The 23451-nt window shown below is 36.0% G+C and overlaps 1 protein-coding gene across 2 annotated transcripts in view; it reads left to right on the plus strand.

Annotated features, from left to right (window-relative positions):
* Positions 1-9065: 9065 nt before the first annotated feature.
* Positions 9066-23451, plus strand: part of LOC144968150 (organic cation transporter protein-like) — a 41803-nt gene continuing 27417 nt past the window's right edge. The window contains exon 1 of one of the 2 annotated variants that reach the window (XM_078906179.1): positions 9066-9208. In XM_078906179.1, coding sequence (XP_078762305.1) covers positions 9197-9208 — 12 coding nt within the window. In that variant the 5' untranslated portion in view covers positions 9066-9196. Of the gene's footprint in view, positions 9209-15920; positions 16053-23451 lie in introns of those variants that run through there. The other variant, XM_078906180.1, reaches the window with a different exon arrangement.

Raw genomic sequence — 23451 nt, forward strand, 5'->3', positions numbered from 1 at the left:
TAGATCAGTGTGTGTGTGTGGGTGTATGTGTGTATGTATGTGTGTGTATGTGTATTTGTGTGGGTGGGTGCATATGTGTGTAGGAAGGGCGTGTGTGATTGTCAGTCATTATAATCGAGCATGTCTTGAGCTTGACACGCATATGAGAAATATATTAAATTAACGTATCTATATGTATAATTCTTATTTTTCGCTACTTGTAATGTATGATTATCTTGTGACATTAGATAATGATTGGTAATCAATGAAGATCATCGTCACTACCGTTGTTGTTGACATCATTAGTATTGTCTGTTGATGTTGATTTTCACTCTCTCTCTCTGTGCATTGTTATTATTGCTATTTTTATTATGATAATGATAACGATGGTGGTAGTGATGGTGATGATGGTAGTAACGGTGGTGATAGCGTTAATGATATTATTGATTCTGCTATTATTCTTGTTATTGTTGCTATTATTAGCATTATTATTAGTGGTAATAGTGGTGGTGCTAGTGGAAGTGGTCGTAGTAGTGGTGGTGGTAGTAGTAATAGCAACGGTAGTGGTAGTAGTAGTGGTAGTAGTGGCAGTAGTAGTAGTAGTAGTAGTAGTAGTAGTAGTAGTAGTAGTAGTAGTAGTAGTGGTAGTAGTAGTAGTAGTAGTAGTAGTAGTAATAGTAGTAGTAGTGGTGGTGGTGTTAGAAGTAGTAGCAGTAGTAGTAGTAGCAGCAGCAGTCGTGGTAGCGATAGCAGGGGGGGGGGGGGGTTAGTAGTAGTAGTGGTAGTAGTAGTAGTAGTGATAGTGATAGCAGGGGGGGGGGGGGGGTAGTAGTAGTAGTAGTAGTAGTAGTAGTAGTAGTAGTAGTAGTAGTAGTAGTAGTAGTAGTAGTAGTAGTAGTAGTAGTAATAGTAATAGTCGTAGTAGTAGTGGTGGTAGTAGTGTTGGTAGTGGTAGCAGTAGTGATGGTAGTAGTGGTTGTAGTAGTAGTTGTAAATGTAGTAGACGTAATAGTAGTGGTGGCTGTAGTGGTGTTAGTAGTAGTAGTGGTGGTGGTAGTAGTAGTAGTAGTAGTAGTAGTAGATGTACTGGTGGTAGCAGATGTGGTAGTAGTTGTAGCGGCAATAATATTACTCTTGCTGTAAGAATATTTCATGGTTATATAAATCTTATGTAAACAAATCTCATTGTACAGTGTAAAAAATCATTGTCGTCATGTCATATCTTATGTTGATCAATAAGACGTGAATTATTTTAGTTGTACCAAGGTCTAAAAATCTATTAAATAACTAAACTATTAATTAAATCTTTAATTGATTTTACATAATTATTACCACCATTATAATTATCATTATTTTTATTATCGTTATTATTATTATTATTATTATTATTATTATTATTATTATTATTATTATTATTATTATTGTCATTGTTATTATTATTATTATTATTATTATTATTATTATTATTATTATTATTATTATTACTGTTATTATCATTATTATATTCGTTGTTTGCCTTGCTTTATTATTGATTTTACTTATTTGATTTGTTGAAAAAATATATTCTTGTATGAGTTACATTGGCAATTGCCGAAAATAAACGTTTTTGAACTTTGAACTATATAAAAGCTATCTTTTTTTAATGTCTCATTATGCCAAGTCAACAGAATTCTTAACCTAAATATGTTATTTGGCTAGATAAACGGATCGCCATTGATAATGTTATATTTATCTAGATGTTTACACTGTTTAGGATTATGCAAATGATAATATAGAGAGAATTAAGTTGACGTCACTCGGGTCTTTGTAATTGTTTTTTGCCAGCCGCGTTTAACATAACATAACATAACATATGGTATAGGGCAAAATAGGATAAGATCCCTTGAATGCCCTTAATATTAATAGTAATGCCATAAATCTATTGATTAAAGATTACAATAATGATACACGTGGTAAAGATAATATTTCAACTTAAATGTACTCATGTATATGTGGTGTACAAACATATATCTTTAACCGTGACATGCAAAGCACACACACACACACACACACACACACACACACACACACATACACACGCGTATAGAAGATAACCATAATAATATAATAATGCATAATATATACATACAAGATTGAAAGCCATGTCAACAGCAGTGCAATCACGTATTATTCGTCATATATAAATCTCCCATCATATAATTCCCTGTCTACTAACACCTTGAAATAATCCATAGATTTTGCATTCTTTGTTTCAAATTTCAAACTGTTCCATTTTTGAACAATACGAATACCGAACCAGTTTTGTCTTATGTTTGTTTTGCATCTAGAGACAAAAATCTTAAACTTGTCCTCTCTAGTAAAAGTAATATTAGAATATGAAAAAAAATCAGAAAAGTCTATCCTATCCATACCATGTACCAATCTATAAACCTGAATGAAATCCCCACGAATTCTTCTATATTTCAAACTGGGTAAGTCAAGAAATTCTAACCTTTCCTTATAAGATAAATACTGTATTGTATAAATTTTTTTGGTAGCTCTCCTCTGTACACTTTCAATACTAATAGATTGTCTTTTATATAATGGGCTCCAGATGCAATTTCCGTATTCTAGAATTTATGAGTAATTATCACTAAACTGTATTAACCAAAATATAAACGTTCAAGGTTACACAGAGTTTTGTGTGTTGGTCCGTTATACTTCCGGATGGCAATGTTGTGAGTTTCTTAGCCAAGCGCATACTATATATAAGAAAAAATAAACAACAACCAAATAAAACATGGATTGCCTTTTTAAAAATGACGTTCAATGCAAACTTGAGCTTGAGCTTGAACTTTTATATAGGGCAGTTATATAGGGCAATATCCACGAAACGTGCGCTTTGCAAAGGGTCCGTAGCCAACAGCAACACTTAACATGTAGAGCGATATTAGGCGATGTTTTTAATTTTTTTTTTTTTTTGGACAAACACAACGTTGTTCACGACCAGGTACTCCTTTTACATCTGAGTTCCCGTGAGAGAACGTGAGTAAAGAGTATTGTCCAAAGACCCATCTATGCGCCGAACCGAAGCAAGTGTCATACCACTTGTCCACATATCCGTACAAACCAATATTGTATAGTAGTAAGCCTTGCAATCCGAACGACGCTTGCTGAGAATTGTGTGATTCAGACATAGTCGATGAGTATAACTGCTGCCAGAGTTTTGAGGCTGTCAAGATCTTGTTCTGACTTTATTAAGGAGGGGACTGCAGTATTTCTTAGTTATATATATATATATATATATATATATATATATATATATATATATATATATATATATAAATGTGTATATAATTTTATTATAATAATATATAATTATTTTTTAAAAAACCATTAAATAATAATGCCCAACTTTTTGATAAAAGGAGCTATTTATAAAATATATAATAAATCCACAAGTTTCTTTATCTTTATCATTTTGGTCTGGGTTTAAGTAGAAAAAGGCTCGCCATCTGGTGTTTCTTATAAATCTTTCTGTTTCGTTGATTGAAGTTTTTTAAGTATTGTTTTCTTACGGGATCGCGATCTTCTTTGTCGAATAGTCAAAATTAGTACTAACGAGGTTCATGACTGGTTAAAATAAAGTGCTCAACAGGACAGTAGAACTGGAGCAAATGTATGAATTGTAGAAACAAAAACCAGGAACTAATAGTGCTCAACTTTTTTATAAAACGAGCTATTTATAAACAAAAACACTATCAAAATACGATAAACCTGCATGCCAAACATACAAAACATTATTTCCATGAACAACAAATGAAAACTATCACAGCCAGCTCAGCTCAACAACAACCTATAGAAAAAATGCAACTGCTGGACTCAGGCAACATACCCACTAAACGGCAATTGCCTGGCTCAAAACGTTATTTATCAAGCCACAGTTACATGCCCAGACACACCAAAACAAGAAACATGGATTGGCCTCACAAGTGTTCATTCAAAACCAGACACAACCTGTATAAATCTTCCTTCAAAAACATACACAAACGACATTCTACTACACTAAGCGAACACACACAGCATTACATGGAAGATCATCTCTAGAGCACAGTCATACTCCCCCTCTTCTAAGATTTGCAACCTCTGCAAAGAAGAAAAGATCTACATAATCACAAAACCGAACATGGCAATACTCAACAGAAGAAACTTCTTCATGCAGACATAGAAACAAACACTTTATACGTAATTACGAACGACACAAACGCGAAGCCAAAATAGTACGATTAACAGAACAATCTACTTTCACTTTCACTTCCTGATGAGAGCGAATGTTCGAAACAATATTGTAGAAATTGATCATAATTATACTTTAAATATTATATATATATATATATATATATATATATATATATATATATATATATAATATATATAAATATATATATTATATATATATATATATAATATATATATATATATATATATATATATATATATATATATATGTATTTATACTCAAACACAAGAATGGAAGAATATTGGACAAAGATGAAGAGATCCGAGCAAAATGGAAAACACATTACGAGCACCTCATGAATGAAGAGAATGACAGGGAGAGGAGAAGATTATACAATCTAAAGAGAAGATAGTAGATGAGATAAACAAAAACGAGGTGTGGGATGCAGTGCGCAAGATGAAAAGGGGGAAGCAGTCGGACGAGACGAGATACCAGCAAAAGGCTGGAAATCACTTGGAGATGAAGGGTTAAATTTCCTGGTATGGTTATTCAACGACATCTGAAAGAGAAAATACCAGAAGAATGGACAAACAGTACGTTGATTCCCATATACAAATTTAAAGATGTTCAAGAATATGGCAACTATAGGGGCATCAAGTTAATGAGCCATACAATGAAGATATGGGAAAGAGTAATTGATAAGATAATTATTAAGGGATTAAGGGTAAGCAGATCGAAGACAGAGTATTTGTGCATCGGACAACAGAGAGCATAACCACCAATAAAGATAGGAGAAGAGACAAACCATTTCAAAACATCATCATCCATCGTGGCTTTGTGCTCTTGAGCACGTTGCCGGTCAGCTGTCTCCACGAATCACCATCCTCTGCGGTGCGCATGAAATCTGTGTTGCTTATAAAATCACATTTGGCCATTCTAAGGTTATTTCAATAAGTCATTATTTGTCTTCCTCTAGCTCTCTTTCCTTCGATCATCCCAGATGTTACCAACTTTTCTATTCCGTCTCTTCTCCATACATGTCCCAGAAACCGTAACTGCCTCTTTCTGATGATATCGATCAATATTCTTCCCTTTCTCACCTTTTCCAACACTTCCTCGTTCGTATACCTGTCTGTCCATGATAGCCTCAACATTCTTCTATACACCCACATCTTAAATGCCTCTAACCTACTCGTACATTCTTTGTCAAGCGTCCACGTTTCGCAACGTATAAAAGGGTACTTATAACATATGTTTCTACTACTTTAATTCAGGTCTTCAACTTTAGGTTGTTGTTTGACACAACTGGTCGCATCTTATTGAACACGTTTTTTTTTTTTGCTATTGCTATTCTTTGTTTTATATCCTCTTTGTCACGTGCGTCATGGGTAATGATAGTGCCTAAATATTTAAATTTCGTTGCTTGTGTGACAAGTGGAAGATCGTGTTGTTGTCATTCTTTGAGACCATCATGCATTCGGTTTTTAAACATTTAGTTTCAGGCCCATCTCTTCACTTTTGCACACCAGTATATCTAATTTTTTCTGCACGTGTTCTGGAGAGAATGCCATCTGAGTACCATCGTCTGCATATCTCATGCTATTCATATTCTGCCCTCCAACGACGACGCTTTTCATATCTTTAATTTCTTTGAATATTATTTCACTATATAATGATAAAAAGGTCCAGTGATAAGACGCAACCTTGTCTTACTCCCTTCTCGATGTTAAAGAAGTCCGATGTTTCATTATCAAGTTTGACACACGCTGTTTGATTCCAGTATAAGTTTTTCACAAGTCGAAGGTCTTTACTGTCAACACCCATCTTTTATAAGATTTTGAATAGCGTTTCGTGCTGTACTGAATCAAAAGCTTTGGAATAATCAATGAATCACAGATAAAGTGATTTTTGTTTTTCGATTGACGGTTGCATTATTGTTTTCAATGTAAAAATTGCATTTACTGTACCCTTTTCTTTAACAAAAAGAAAACACCCCTTTCCGTTAAACTCAAACTGTTACAGAAACGCAGACAGACAAACCAAAACGAAACTGCTCGTCACTTATCTCTGGAGAGATCTTGCTCCTCATTCTTTTCATGAGTATTCTTAATATAATTTTTGTGGCCTGGCTCATTATGCTGATTGTTCTGTGTTGGTCACAGTCAATAGTTCATTGGGGTGTTTTTTTTTTGGGCATGGTAATGAATACCGATTGTCTCAAAACATTAGGCAATTCACCCATTTCGTATATGACATTAAAGGCTTTTGTTAGAATGTCTATTCCCAGATCGTCGAGGGCGTCAATCAATTCTATTTAGAAACTATCTTGGTCTACCGCTTGAATATATATATATATATATATATATATATATATATATATATATATATATATATATATACACATATATATATATATGTATATATATATATATATGTATACATATATATATATATATATATATATATATATATATATATATATATATATATATATATAATTTTTATAAATATTTACCACAATGTTTGAGACAGTCTACATTAATGTTTCAGGCTTAATTTGCCATCGTCAGGACTGAGTTGTTTTGTTGACTGTTGTTGTTTCTTGAAGTGGTTCCGGTTTAAAGTTAATTAACAAGAACTTCCGGCGATGTGGACACGTACCGTACATCTCACTTTTCGTGTTGAGTGTGGCTTCATGAGGGTGTTCGATTATGGTATATTTCTCTTCCAGGCATAAGCTACATTGTTTTGATGTTGGTGTGTATCCTGCTGATCTAGATAAAATTTTCCATGAAATGTTGTGGTCTAGTTTGTTGTCTTTTAATTTCCAAATATGTTCGCTGAGTTTTGTGGATGTTTTTTTGTTAGTGTTTCTAAATGTTGAGGTGTGGAGGTTGTATCTTGTTTTGAAATTATTTTCCGTTAGTCCTACATATTTTTCTTGCTTGTTTGTTTTAGTTTCGGTGACTGTGGCTTGGTAAATTAAACACACTTTCCAAAAAACCACAAGCTTCATAAAATTATCAACAGGAATACCATAAAAACAAGCTACTCGTGTATGCGCAACATAGAACAAATAATTTCAAGCCACAACAAAAAAATATTAATAAACCACCGACAAGAGCAAAACCCACCCACCAGAAAATGCAACTGCAGAAATAAGGAACGTTGCCCGCTAAACAAACAATGTTTAGAATCAAGTTTAATTTACCAAGCCACAGTCACGGAAACTAAAACAAACAAGCAAGAAAAATATGTAGGACTAACGGAAAATAATTTCAAAACAAGATACAACCTCCACACCTCAACATTTAGAAACACTAACAAAAAAACATCCACAAAACTCAGCGAACATATTTGGAAATTAAAAGACAACAAACTAGACCACAACATTTCATGGAAAATTTTATCTAAAGCAATAGGATACACACCAACATCAAAACAATGTAGCTTATGCCTGGAAGAGAAATATACCATAATCAAACACCCTCATGAAGCCACACTCAACACGAAAAGTGAGATGTACGGTACGTGTCCACATCGCCGGAAGTTCTTTTAATTAACTTTAAACCGGAACCACTTCAAGAAACAACAACAGTCAACAAAACAACTCAGTCCTGACGATGGCAAATTAAGCCTGAAACATTAATGTAGACTGTCTCAAACATTGTGGTAAATATTTAAAAAAATAATAATTCGCTCCATTACTACATGTCGAGCACTTTTCGTACCATATTTGTATCAAACACGATTCAATATATATATATATATATATATATATATATATATATATATATATATATATATATATATATATATATATATATATATATATTACGCCTTCTCTGTGTTTGCTCATTAAGTGTACCTCGTAAAGTCAAATGCTGACAACTGTTGTAGTGTCATTTCCTGGGTCATCCTTATCATTATCCCATGCTTCTTATTCATTTTATTTTATCTTACATCTTTACTACTTGAAGCCAAGTTAATATTTTCATATCAGATATGCATCTCTACATATTTATTAACCATTTTACTATCGGATTTGAACAAACAAAAAAAAAACCAAACACACACACACACAAAAACACGTATTTAAAAATTTGGCGAGAAAACGTGTTCCAAACATCGATTGAATTTAATGACCCGCATCTCTCAACAAACAAAACCAACCTGTCAAACTCGGGCCCTCATGAGGTCCGCATTAAAGTCCCAGGTTTGACAAGGTACGGAAAAAATGTAATAATATCGCCTAATAGGCGTCATGTCCCGTTCTACATACGTTCAGTGGATATTGCGCGAAATAAAAGGTCAATTTTTAATTTATTTATTTATTTATTTATTTTGAACATTTTATTTTATTAATTTTTTTTTATCTCCCATGATTAAGGTCATTTAAAATGACTGATAACTAAAGGACGATTAATTTTTTTTTGACCTATTTTGAAATATATGTTTTTTCCTAAGTACGGCTGATAATGAGTAAGATTAAAAAAGCTGAAACTCAATTACTTTGGGCACCTGAAAAGACACGACACACTAGAGAGAGATGTACTGGAGGGCATGGCGGAGGGCAAAAGAGGCAGAGGAAGACCACAAAGAAGATGGCAACAGGATATACAGGAATGGCTCAACAATGGTGTGACGGAATGTGGCAGATGGGCACAAGACAGAGACTTCTTCCGAAGGACTGTGTGGGAGGCTACGTCCAAGTGATATGCCACAGAGAGAGAGAGAGAGAGAGAGAGAGAGAGAGAGAGAGAGAGAGAGAGAGAGAGAGAGAGACGGCTGATAACTGGTTTAATCATATCATGTTTTTGATTCGTTCTATATTTTTTTAAACAAGCTGCAAGTATATGACAAATGTCCCTGCATATTTCGTCTCATCTGTCGATAACTAGAAATCGAGTTGATATTACGGGTGTGTTTCTGAATACAAGACTATATTTTGTATTGACCATTCTATTGGACACGTTGTAATTTGTTTTTAAATTCACAATGACAGTAGAGGTAAGGAAAGTTAGTTTTTAACTGTGCTTTTATATAGATCAATATCCACTAAACGTGCTCAAAGAGCTTTACAAAGGGTCCCTGACCAACAGCAACACGTAACATGTAGAACGAGACATGACGCCTGTTAGGCGATATTACATTTATCTTCCGACAGAGACAACGCTCTAACGGCCAGGTACTCATTTTACATCTGGACACGGTGAGAGAATGTGAGTAAAGAGCCTTTTCCAAGGACTCAACTATGCGCCGAGCAAGTCTCGAACCCAGGACCTTCCGATCCGAAAGCGAGTGGCGTACCACTAGACAATATAGCCGCACATATTTTTCAGAATTTATTTTGCAATTTGAACAACCCAATGCTAAAAGTACTGACGTCACAGGAAATCAATTTTGCAAAATGGAGTTTAAGATTAGGATTAGGCTATGGTGGAGAGTATGCAAAAAACATAAAATTCTAGTATCGAGTAGGGGACTTAGAATGTGTTTATCACTGCAACATCAACTTCTACTACTACTACTACTACTACTACTACTACTACTACTACTACTACTACTACTACTACTACTACTATACTACTACTACTAATTTACTACTACTACTTACTATACTACTACTATTTACTATAGTCTACTACTACTTACTACTACTACTATATACTACTACTACTACTACTACACTACTACTATATCATTACTACTACTACTACTACTATATACTATACTAATATACTACTAGAGTAGTATAGTAGTAGTAGTAGTATAGTAGTTGTTAGTATAGTTGTTTGTTGTTGTAGTAGTATTACTACTACTACTATCTAACTACATTACTACTAATACTACAACAAACAACAAATACTACTACTACAACTCAATAGTACTACTACTACTACTATACTACTACTATACTACTATAACTACATACTACTACTACTACTACTACACTACACTACTACTACTACTACTAACTACAACTAATACTACTACTACTATACTACTACTACTACAACTATACTAACTAACAACTACTACTACTACTACTACTACTACTAACTACTACTACTACATACTACTCACACTACTAATACTATACTACTACATACTACTACTACTACAACACAACTACTACTACTACTACTACATACTACTACTACTACTACTACTACAATAACATACACTACTACTACTACTACTACCATACTACTAACTACTACTTCTACTACTACTACTACTACTACTACTACTACTACTACTACTACTACTACTACTACTACTACTACTACTACTACTAATACTACTACTACTACTACTAATACTACAACTACTATTACTACTACTACTACTATTACTACTACTACTATTACTACTACTACTACTACTACTACTACTACTACTACTACTACTACCACTACTACTGGATTGTTGCGCATTCTGTGTATCGAAATCAACTGAAAGCGCGCAACAAATACATTTTTGCTTATTTGTATGCTCCACGATTGCCAGTTACCAGTGCATCAGCTGTAGCTTTACATTCTTCTCGTGTTCTCAATAAATTACACGTTGATTACGAAATTTGCCAGGTAGAAATAATAATATCTGTGCTCAGCAAGATATCAATTTGTGATAAATATTACTTGAGTAACAGGCTGACTTTGTCTATGCGCTATGCGACTGCACATCGTATACAAACGTTTTCACAGATAGATAACCGTAGATGTAGGTCAAGATTTGTATTCATCATTCGAAGGAGGTGATAATAATCCATTATATATATCAGACAGAGACAACGCTGTTAACGTTCAAATACTCATTTTTCACCCAACGTTTAACGTAAAAGAGCCTTTTGAAGTAGGTCGATTGCCTGCGTAAGTTTGTTTGTTCGGATGTTTTTTTTTTTTTTTTTTGTTTGTATTATATTCTTTCTTGCTCTGTCTGACACGTTTCATACACACTCGTTCAGATCTTTAAAGAAATAACAAACACACTTCATGCGGGTCCGACACTCTGACCTATAACTACAATTTTTCCCCGTCAGGACCATTCGACCTTATACCAATTAGATAAAATGGGTCATAAATAAGATAAAAATATGCCCTTCCGCCACGACATCATAAGATACCGTTGCTTAGTCATTCCACGACAGAATATAGATAATTCATCAAACAAGATGTCTGATGTCAATAAGAATCACCCATGATGTCCAAAGTGAGCAAATTTGGGTTTTAAGAATCTTGCCCAAAGAAAAAAAAACAAAAGTGCCTGAAGCGAGGCTCGAACCCGGGACCTCCTGGGTCACACTGCAATGCTTTAACCACTCGGCCACTTCTCCTCCCACAAATATTTATTGGAAAATGTTATGTCTTGAATCTTGAAAACCAGGAAGTGCCTTCAAAAGTTTATATCGCCTAATGTAGACAAGAATTGTCCTGAACAAGTGTGTATGAAAGGTGCCATACAGGAATATAAAAAAAAACATCCCAAAAATCAGTTTTGTTTAACACTCTCCTTACCAGCCATTTTCAGAATATTTCCCCAAAACTTCACACCCATCCAACACAAAAACAGGCATTTCTAACTCAAACAGAAAAGCAACAAGCACATTCTATACAAGATAGTGTTCAACAATATGAGCTCTATTACAGAATATCAAGTTGTTTTTTTAAAAATATCTATAGCAAAAAGAAATGAATTCTGGATGAGAAAAGTGACGGTTGCATGGCAACAAATGTGATAATTTTCCAATACGTGGGAATGACTGGGTTACCCCTCTCCTTACCAACCATAGGAAAATGGTCACATTCATGACTATCCAACCAGCACTTTTATCATTAATAGTTCTTTTGTAAATCACAAAATTTAAAGACAAATGTTTTATTGCAGCAATAAAAACGTGACACTGTGCTGTAGAGTTCATTTTGCTTATCAATATTATGCATAGAATGTATTTGTTGCTTTTCTGTTTGAGTAAGAAATAACTATTTTTGTGTTGGTGAGTGTGAAATATGGGAAAATTCTGAAAATGGCTGGTATGGAAAGGGTTAAGGTGAATACACACTTGTTCAGATCTATCTTACACCAGTGCCTGCTCCCTAGTTTCTGAATGTGATAAGAATTGTTATGTGGTCTAGAGGTGTACGTCTACAAGGCGGGTTCGAGTCAAGTTCTGAGTTTCGCATAGTTGAGTCCTTGGAAACGGCTCTTGACTCACATTCTCTCACCGCAATTAGATGTAAATTGAGTACCTACCCGGCCGTGAACAGTTTTGTCTTCGTCAGAAAAATTGTAATACATATGGCCTGACAGGGGCTATGTCTCGTTCTACAAGTTCGGACTATAGCGACACATTATATATTAATTTGATAAATTGAGATAGACCATATCTACTTCTGGCCTCTAGTCCGCACTTGTGTGTGTATATTTTTAAAATAGTATTTAATTTAAATCACAGTTGCGCGTTAAAAATTCGAACACCATGTGGCAAACATGAATTAAGGTGACGTGTTGTCTTTGTTTTTACAGATATGAGACGAATCGGACCTGCCTTCTTGAAAATTAAACAATTCGTAGTTTTAGGAGATAAAAATTGTTGTCGCTTTCGTCGACTTTACACATCAACAATTAATTTACCCTCACAATGGTAAGATAGCACTTCAAAATCCTTGTAATTATACGTAGTGTGGCGTCAACTTTCATTTTCCATAAGTTTTAATGACTTAGAAATGTTCATAAAGTTCTGAAATTGGAGCCAAAATTCCCTAAGTCTACGAATTTTTCATTGTACTAAGCAGGTCTGGGTGAATCCGACGTGAATTTATTTGCAGGCCTGATAACCCAATTTATTATGGGCTCATTGTTGCAGTGGAAATCTTTAAAAAAAAAAACAAACAAACAAACAAAAAACGCAAAATTTTGTTCTCTACAACAATGTTAAACTTGGCCCATAATCGCGTTCGGATGTCATACCTGGCATATCTGTACACGTCGGGTGAACCACATGCCAACCCCCTTCCTCTCCCCCCTCCCCACAAAGACCAAGATTGGACAGGCAAAAGCCGCAGTGCATTGTGCAATTTAGACTAAATCTCTTGTTCAAAGAAAAAACTTGAGCTTTTGTATAGGGGAATATCCACTAAACTGCTCAAAGCGCTTTACAAAGGGTACCTGACAAACAGCAATTCATAACGCTCTCCAAATGATATGCAGAATACGAAATTTTATTGATGGCATGCAAAATACCTATCCATGCCCTCGTTTCCAACCGTTGGATTATTGTAACTCTCTATTGTTCGGCCTTCCAAAAACATAGCTGAACAGACTACAGTTGATGCAAAACAAAGCTGCTCGTATAGTTACAAGGGAGAATGTGAGGAAAGAGCCTTTTCCAAGGACTCAACTATGCGCCGAGCGAGGCTCAAACCCAGGACCTTCCGAGTGTCATACCACAAGATCACATAGCAGCACAAGGTTGTGCAAGATAAAAGCTAGATGGCAACAGTAGGCTTGAACTCAAGTAAATGCAGTGAAAAATAGAGCTGCTAGAATGGTGATTGGTTGTGGGGTGAAAGAGCATGCAACGCCGATTTTAATAACTTTGCATTGGCTCCCAGTTAACAGCCGAATTTTGATCAAAATTCTATGCTATGCTTTTAAATGTTTCAATAAGACAGCTGTCCTGTATACCTACAAAATATGGTTGATATCTATGTGCCGGAGAGAGAACTTAGATCCAGTGGTCAAGATCTCTTTCGGGTTCCTCGCTGTAGATCGTCTTTTAGTGAGAGATCTTTTAGCCAGTCGGCACCCGTCTTATGGAACCAACTGCCTTCATCCCTTAAAAAATGTCCGACATTTGAAAATTTTAAAAAGAAACTTAAAACACACCTCTTTAGAAAATCATTAGATGTTTAACATTTCTATCAGGCCTACATATTATAGATCAAAAATGTTTATATTGTAGCACAGTGCGTGGTAATTAAATTGCAAATCGATTGATGCCATTTAAATATGATAGAATTTTTGCTTAAATTAGTAATTTATTGTTTTGTTTTATTTCCATATTGTAAAGCGCCTCTGAGCACATTGTGGATCTAAGCACGATATAAATTCATTCATTCATTCATTCATTCATTCATTCATTCATTCATATATCAACCCCACCATCTCGTCAGATTAAAGTCGATCACGCCCCTAATAAAAAAGCTTATTGTGGTCAGTTTGACAAAATAAGTTTGTGTATGAATGTATATATTTTTGTGCTTGTCTATGTGTATATGTGTATATGTGTGTGTTCGTTTGTGTGGGGGAGGGGTGTGTGCATGTGTGTGTGCGTGTGTGTGTGTGTGTGTGTGCATGCGCGGCGTGTGTACGTGTAATTTGGATGACGGCCATTTTGTGACTTAAAAGAAGACTTCGCGAAGTCCCAGATTTGAGAGTTTTTGCCAAGATGAGGGTCATCTAAATCAATCGATATTTGAAGGACGAGTTTTCTGGCCACATTTTTTAATATGTTTTTTTTTTTCACTACGGCAGAATTCCTATTGGGGATTTGTGGTCCATTTAGACGTACAGACTTGTCGTAAATGGTCCGACAAACATAGATTAAAAACTAGAGCTTTTATATAGCGCAATATCTACTAAATGTGCCCAAAGAGCGTTACAAGGAGTCCCTGGCCAACAGTAATACTTAACATGTAGGACGGGACATGACGCCAGTTACGCGATATTACAATTTTTTCGGACAGAGAGAACGCTGTTAATGGCCAGGTACTCATTTTACACATGAGTACGGTGAGAGAAAATAAGTAAAGATCCTTTTCCAAAGGCTCAACTATGCGCTGTGCGAGGCTTAAACCCAGGACCTTCCGATCCGAAAGCGAGTGTCACACCACTAGATCACATAGCGGCACCAGGTTGTTCAAGATAATAGCGAGTTGACAACAGTAGGCTTGAACTTAGGATCAACGTAAGTAAATGCAATATTATACCAACCCGACCATCTCGTCAGACAAATGAAGGTCACACCGCTAATAAAAGTGCTTATTGTGGCTCAGTTTGACAGATTAAGTTTGTTTGTGAGTGTATATATTTTTGTGCTTGTCTATGTGTATATGTGTGTATGTGTGTGTTTTCGTGGTTGTGTGTGTGGGGGGGGGGGGGGGGGGGTTCATGAGTGTGTGCATACCCGCGCGCGTGTGCGTGTAATTTAGATGACGGCCATTTTCACGGTTTGACGATTCCTAACTTGGAAACCTTGACTTCCATTTACCTCCCTTCAACGTAATCAAAACAAAGGGGATTAACTCTGGTGGGTCAAAAGTCCTCCACACAAACAACAACCTGTAATTTCCACTTAAAAGTCAATCAAGCTGACGGTGAACCAACCAAAAAGACCTATAAGAATACTTATTCTAGCGTTTCTGGAAAAAAAAAAACCATAATCAAAAAATTGGCCAGAAAACTCGTCCTTCAATATCGATCGATTTTAATTACCCTCATCTTGGCAAAAACTCTCAAACCTGGACTTCGCGAAGTCCCAAGTTTGAGAGTTTTTGCCAAGATGAGGGTCATTTAAATATTGATCTATATTTGAAGGACGAGTTTTCTGGTCACATCTTTAAATATGGGTTTTCGATGTATCTTTATTTTTGCCTTGTCAATGAGGAAGTCCAGGCTTCGTTTTAGTCACACTTCCGTCATGCAGAATTAAAGTTTCATGACTGCGCATGTCAGATAGAAAAGAAGTGTAGGCCGTACTAGAACGGTTGTTGCCCGGTGCTACCATTTTGGATTCCGTCCTCAGGGCGAACGAAGACAATTCTTTGTGTCTGAATAAGTTTCTTTAAAGGTATAGTAAGACTGGATATTAAATTAAAATTAATTCAATGCGGTTATGTGGTCTATGCAGTTATAGGGTCTGTGCGGCTATGTGATCTCTGCAGCTATGTGGTTTGTGTGGTTATGTGATTTGTGCGGCTATGTGATCTGTGCGGCTATGTGATCTATGTAGTTAGTTATGTGGTCTGTGCGACTGTGTGGTCTATGCCGCTATGTGGTCTGTGTGGTTATGAGGTCTGTGCGGCTATGTGGTTTGTGTGGTTATGTGGTCTGTGCGGCTATGTGGTCTTGTGGTATGACACTCGCTTTCGGATGAGAAGGTCCTTGGTTGGAGCCTCGCTCGGCGCATAGTTGACTCCTTTGGAAAAGGCTCACATTTATACTCATATTCTCTCACCGTACTCAGGTGCAAAATGAGTACCTGGTCGTTAACAGCATTGACTCTGTCGGGAAAAAAAATGTAACAGGCGTCATGTCTCGTTCTACATGTTACGTGTTGCTGTTGGTCAGGGACACTTTGTAAAGCGCTTTCTGCAGGTTTAGACGATATTGCGCTATATAAAAGCTCATATTTTTTGTTGTTTTTTATTGTTTTTAATTGATTGAATTAAATCAAATTAAATTGTCCAACACAACACGTATCATAAAGAATGAGACATGACACCTGTTTGGCGATAATACATGTTTTTTTCCGACAGAGACAACGCTGTTAACGGCCAGGTACTCATTTTACACCCGAGTACGGTGTGAGAATGTGAGTAAAGGACTCAACTATGCGCCGAGCAAGGCTCGAACCCATGACCTTCCAATCTGAAAGCGAGTGACCACGTAATCCGCACATTATATTGCATATCAATAAAATGCATTACAATACTTAAGAATTCAATTAATTATTTTAATTAAATCAAAGGAGTTTTTCAAAACCAGTTCGTCCATAGAGTCGGAGTTTGACCCGGTTTCTATAAAGTCAAACGGACAATAGCAATTTGTTGCTACCCTTTGGATAAGACGCTAGTCTTTCACAAAGTACCATCCGCCAGATCTAACAGACCCAGCTTCCCAATCGCTGTTGAGTGGACAGGGGCTCAGAAAAAAATCTCGACTGCACCCGAGATCGATCTCGGTCCCTTTGCGTGTGAAGCGACTGCTCTACCAACTGAGCTATCGGGACCCTCATAAGAATCATAAAGCCTGAGTTTATTCTGGTTTCTATGTCGTGAAACGGACAATAGAAATTGCTTGCCACCCTTTATATAAGACGCTAGTCTATCGTAAAAAAAACTAATTTTCGCCAGATCTAAAATACCCAGATACCCAATCCCTGTCGGGTTGACACGAAGACCGAAGTTGGGGAAAGGGGGGGGGGGGGTAACCAAAAAAAAATGTTTGGATCGGAAGGTTCTGAGTTCGAGCCCCATTCGGCGTTAAAATGGTTAACCCTACAGGCATTATGTCTCGTTCTTCATGTTATCTGTTGCTATTGGTCAGAACCCTTTGTAAAGCGCGTTGAGCACGTTTTATGAATATTGCGCTATATAAAAACTCAAGTTCAACGACTGATAAATATTAGTTGTGTTTTTTCTAAATGTCTTCAAATCAATGCTATCATTTGTTTGTGTGTGTGTGTGTGTGTGTGTATGTGTGTGTGTGTATGTGTGTGCATGTGTGTGACGGATGTTACTAAAATAAAATAAAATTTAAAAATAAATTCCCTTTATTCATCCCATAAGAGATTTGTTTTCTTTACGGTCTATTCCAAGGGAAGACTGGAATAACCCAGGCGTCAGCCGCACTTCGCGCCCGCAAAGTGAACTAAGGTCAGGTGACTTGCCCAAGGCCACACAGCACGACGGGTAGTCGAACTCGGTACCGTGGCTATGTGGTCTGTGGTATGACACTCGCTTTAGGATCGGAAGGTCCTGGGTTTGAGCCCCGCTCGATGCATAGTTGAGTCCTTGGAGAAGGCTCTTTACTCACATTCTCTCACCGTACTCAGGTGTAAAATGAGTACCTGGCGTTCATAGCTTTGTATTGTCCGGAAAAAAAATGTAATATCGCCTAAAAGGCGTCATGTCTCGTCCTACATGTTAAATGTTGCTATTGGCCAGGGACCCCTTGTAAAGCGCTTTGAGCACGTTTAGTGGATATTGCGCTATTAAAAAAAGCCGCACAGACCACACAGCCGCACAGACCACATAACTAACTACATAGATCACATAGCCGCACAGACCACACACCGCACAGACCACATAACTAACTACATAGATCACATAGCCGCACAGTTCACATAGCCGCACACAAAAGAACCTCAATCATAAATTTTAATGTTATAACAATTGTAATTCTTTACAATTGCGTGCGGTGACAAGTTTTTTTTTTTTACTCTGTCATTTGGAACCAGCTCTGACTCTGCCCGTATGTGCTCTCCGATGACGAAGTAACATTGAAATTCGTTCAAGTATTGTATGAAATGACGGACAGCCTATTGAAATAAATCGTGACCGAGTTTGACTCTGTTTGTGTGTACGCCATTTATTTTCCCAGGCTATCACGTAACCAGTTTAATTTTGGAGCTTTTATATATTTGAGCTTATATATTTATAGCGCAATATCCACTAAACGTGCTCAAAGCGCTTTACAGGGTCATCAGCAACATTTAGGACACGACATGACGCCTGTTAGGCGATATTACAATTTTTTTTTGTCGGACAGAGACAACGCTGTTAGCGCCAGGTATTCATTTTACACCTGAGTAAGGTGAGAGATTGTGAGTAAAGAGCCTTCTCCAAGGACACAACTATGCGCCGAGCGAGGCTCGAACCCACAACCTTCCGATCCGAAAACGAGTGTCATACAACTAGACCACATAGCCACGCGTTACCGGGTATTACTAATTACCGTCCGGAGCCGTCCGGCGTAATTTGAGGAGCTTTCGAAAGACTTCTGGAAAGTTTCGTACAGGTCTGAGGGCAGCTGGATGGCCTGAGAATGCTTTAGATGACCTCAGGACGGCTCTCCTGGGCCGCCGGACGGCTCTTGAAAATAACAGGTTGGGTTGTGCCCACCGTGCCCACTATTAACAACCGCCAATGAATTCTAATTGCTGTCGGGCGTAATTTGAGGAGTTTTCAGAAGACGGAAGACTTCTGGAAAGGTTCGTACTGGTCTGAGGGACTTCGGATGGCTTGAGAATGCTTTAGATGACCTCCGGACGGCTCTCCTGGGCCGCCGGACGGCTCCGGACGGCAATTAGTAGGACCCCTTTAGGTTCATCCGTTGAGGAAGCAATGTGAAAGAGTGAGAAGGTAGTGTGAAGTTGTAAGAAAGTCTTTCTCGGCCCTAGTTCTCACTAATTGTATTAACCCGACTACCTATAGATAGAGCGAAGTTAACGTCACTCAGGCTTTTGTTATTGTTTTTTGCCATTCATGTTTATGATTAAGGGCTAACCCACACCGGAGACTGACTCCGTAGACCCGACACTGCTGTCCTCTGTCGTCTTCCGGATAAAGACGTCGGGCATGGACAAAATACTTAGAATAAAGAGATAAGCCGCTAGACCTACACATACCGAGCACCCGACGTCCTCTGCCTTTTTTTTTCGAGCTTGGTATGGGTAGGTCATACGGTTCTTCTCTTTATTCTTAGTATTTTGTCCGTGCCCGACATCTTTATCCAGAAGACGGCAAAGGACGGCTGTGTCGGGTCGTCGGAGTCAGTCTCCGGTGTGGTTAACCCTTAACCAGACTATAGATAGAACTAAGTTGACGTCACTCAAGCCTTTGTTATTGTTTTTAGCCATTCATGTTTATGAGCAATTCTTACTAAACTATGTTAACAAGACTATAAAAGTTCATGGTTACACAGATTTTTGTGTGTTGGTCCGTTATATTTCCGGATGGCAATGCTGTGAGTTTCTTAGCCAAACGCACAGCATCTATAGATCAAAATATGTTAAATATAGATAAAATGAAGTTGACGCCACTCTCGTCTTTGTTGTTGTTTTTTTTTGCCATCCACGTTTATGAGTAATTCTCACTTAACTGTAATATCCAAACTATAAGACTAAATATAATATTAGGGTCTATTCCAAGGGAAGACTGGAATAACCCAGGCGTCAGCCGCACTGTGCGCCCGCAAAGTGAACTAAGGTCAGGTGACTTGCCCAAGGCCACACAGCCCGACGGGTAGTCGAACTCGGTACCGTGGCTATGTGGTCTGTGGTATGACACTCGCTTTAGGATCGGAATGTCCTGGGTTCGAGCCCCACTCGACGCATAGTTGAGTCCTTGGAGAAGGTTCTTTACTCACATTCTCTCACCGTACTCATGTGTAAAATGAATACCTGGTGTTAACAGCTTTGTATCTGTCCGAAAAATGTGCTAAGGGCTAACCCAAAAGGTGTCATGTCCCGACCTACATGTTAAATGTTGTTTTTGGCCAGGGACCCCTTGTAAAGCGCGTTGAGCACGTTTAGTGGATATTGTGCTATAAATTTAAAAAAAAACAAAAACAACAACAACAAAAAAAAACCAAAAAAAAACTCAATCATAAATTTTAATGTTATAACAATTGTAATTCTTTACAATGGGCATGATCTATATCACATTTCCATGTGCTCGAGGTCATTGGTCACATTGGAATAAGTGACCCACATAGTGAAAAGTGTTCACAGTTTCTGAAATATCTAACATCACGATTGGTCATTTTGTTCATCTTGACACATGGGTATGCTTACAACTTTCATAAACAAAGCAGCGTGTTTACATTTTTGAAGAAATATCCAATCTTTGGACAGCAACAAGTCATGTGATTGATGACTTGGTTGGACGAAAACATGAATATAGATCGCTCCCATTGTGTGCGGGTGACAAGTAATTTGTTACTCTGTCATGTGGTACCAGCTTTATCGGTATGGCGTGCTCTCCGGTCATAAACAGTCAAGGTCACAGGATATTATGTGTAACCGATTTGCATGAATTAAATGATGAGAAATTAACATTGAATTTGAGGCCAATTCTTTCAAGTATTGTGTGAAATAACAGCTTAAAAAAATAAATCGTGACCGAGTTTGACTCTGTCTGGGTGGTCACCATTTATTTTATCAGGTTATCATTTCACGTTACCAGTTTTATGTATTTATTTATTTATTTTAGCTTTTATAAAGTGCTATATCCACTAAACGTGCTCAAAGCGCTTTACAGGATCAACAGCAACATTTAACATTTAGGACAGGAGATGACGCCGGTTAGGCGATATTACAATTTTTTTTTTTCGGACAAAGACAACGCTGTTAGCGGCCAGGTACTTATTTTACAACTGAGTAAGGTGCGAGAATAATAATAATAATAATAATAATAATAATAATAATAATAATAATAATAATAATAATATAATAATAATAATAATAATAATAATAATAATAATAATAATAATACAATAATAAATAATAATAATAATAATAATAATAATAATAATAATAATAATAATAATAATAATAATAATAATACCAAAAAAATGGTAATATTAGTATCAATAAAGATTATAATAACAACAACAATAACAACAAGAACAAGAGATTGCGCTGTTAACGACCAGGTACTCATTTTACACCTGAGTACGGTGAGGTATTGTGAGTAAAGAGTCTTTTCCAAGGACTCAACTGTGCATTTCTTCTTTTATTGTATGACCTCCCATGGTGGGCAGGAGGTCACGCTGTCCTCTATCCCTTTATATCTGTTTTCCGAGTTGCTTTCCGTCTTTGTCTTGGAATGGGATTACTTAGTTTTGTCCCAGCCCTGACTGGAGTCCTTAACTGGGAGGGATATAGTCAATTGTATAGTTATTGTGTGGGAGATATTTTTTTCTTTGTAAATCATCTCTCTGTTATGTATTGTTAGTTATGTATTCTGTAAATATTTGAGCGTGTTCCTTTATTTGGTTGCTTTGCTCATTATGATTATTATTATTATTACTATTATTATTATTATATTATTATTATTATATATTATTATTATTATTATATTATTATATATTATTATTATTATAGTACTACTACTTACTACTACTACTACTACTACTACTACTACTACTACTACTACTACTACTACTACTACTACTACTATTATTATTATTATTATTATTATTTATTATTATTATTATTTATTATTATTATTATTATTATTATTATTATTATTATATATTATATTATATTATTATTATAATTAATATTATATATATTATTATTATTAATATTATTATTACTATTATTATTTTGATGATGATTATCATGATTATCATTATCATTATTATTATTATTATTATTATTATTATTATTATTATTATTATTATTATTATTAATTAAGCACAATTATACTTGCAAAACCCTCATGGTTGGAGTAGTTCATGACAATGGAATCAGTGAAGTGGATCGTCTGTGAATAATTAATCATTTGACTCTTGTTGATAAAATAAAAATCTATTATCCGTTTATATCTGAATATATGACAAACCGATTTAATTGTTTTTAACAAGCCCGTAATAATTGTGTTTTGTAACCAGGCATTGAATTAAATATATGAACAACCAACCCATTATGATAATATGGGCTTTTCAAAATGAAACGCTATTCTATATTAAGGTTGGTTGTTTTGGAGGTGTTTAATTATATCATGTTTTCAAGAATTGCCTTGTTTTTAACTTTTTAAAAAGGGTTTTCAATGCATTGTCATAACCCAACCGGAAAGTTAGGTAACAGAAAGGAAGATTAAACGAGATAGATAGAGAGAGAGAGATAGATAGATAGATAGATAGATAGATAGATAGATAGATAGATAGATAGATAGATAGATAGATAGATAGATAGATATAGATGGATTGATAGATAGATAGATAGATAGATAGATTGATTGATTGATAGACAGCTAGAAAGAAAGAGGGGGAGAGAGAGAGAGAGAGAGAGAGAGAGAGAGAGAGAGAGAGAGAGAGAGAGCATCAGGGACGGAAGAGATAGGTAAAAAGATATATATATATATATATATATATATATATATATATATATATATATAAAGAGAGAGAGAGAGAGAGAGAGAGAGAGAGAGAGAGAGAGATTGATAGATAGATAGATTGATTGATTGATAGATAGCTAGAAAGAAAGAAAGAGGTATAGAGAGAGAGAGAGAGTGAGAGAGAGAGAAAGATAGATAGATAGATAGATAGAGAGAGAGAGTGAGTGAGAGAGAGAGAGAGAGAGAGAGAGAGAGAGAGAGAGAGATGGTTTATTTGACAGATAGAATTATCGACGGATATATTAAAGAGCAGGGCACACTTTGTGAAAGTCTATGGAGACCAGTATTTCTAATACAAGATATGTTATATATATATATATATATATATATATATATATATAT

This window comes from Berghia stephanieae, chromosome 3, assembly GCF_034508935.2.
Source record: "Berghia stephanieae isolate SIO BIC M18660-M18661 chromosome 3, UCSD_Bste_1.3, whole genome shotgun sequence".
In the NCBI taxonomy this organism is placed as follows: Eukaryota; Metazoa; Mollusca; class Gastropoda; order Nudibranchia; family Aeolidiidae; genus Berghia; species Berghia stephanieae.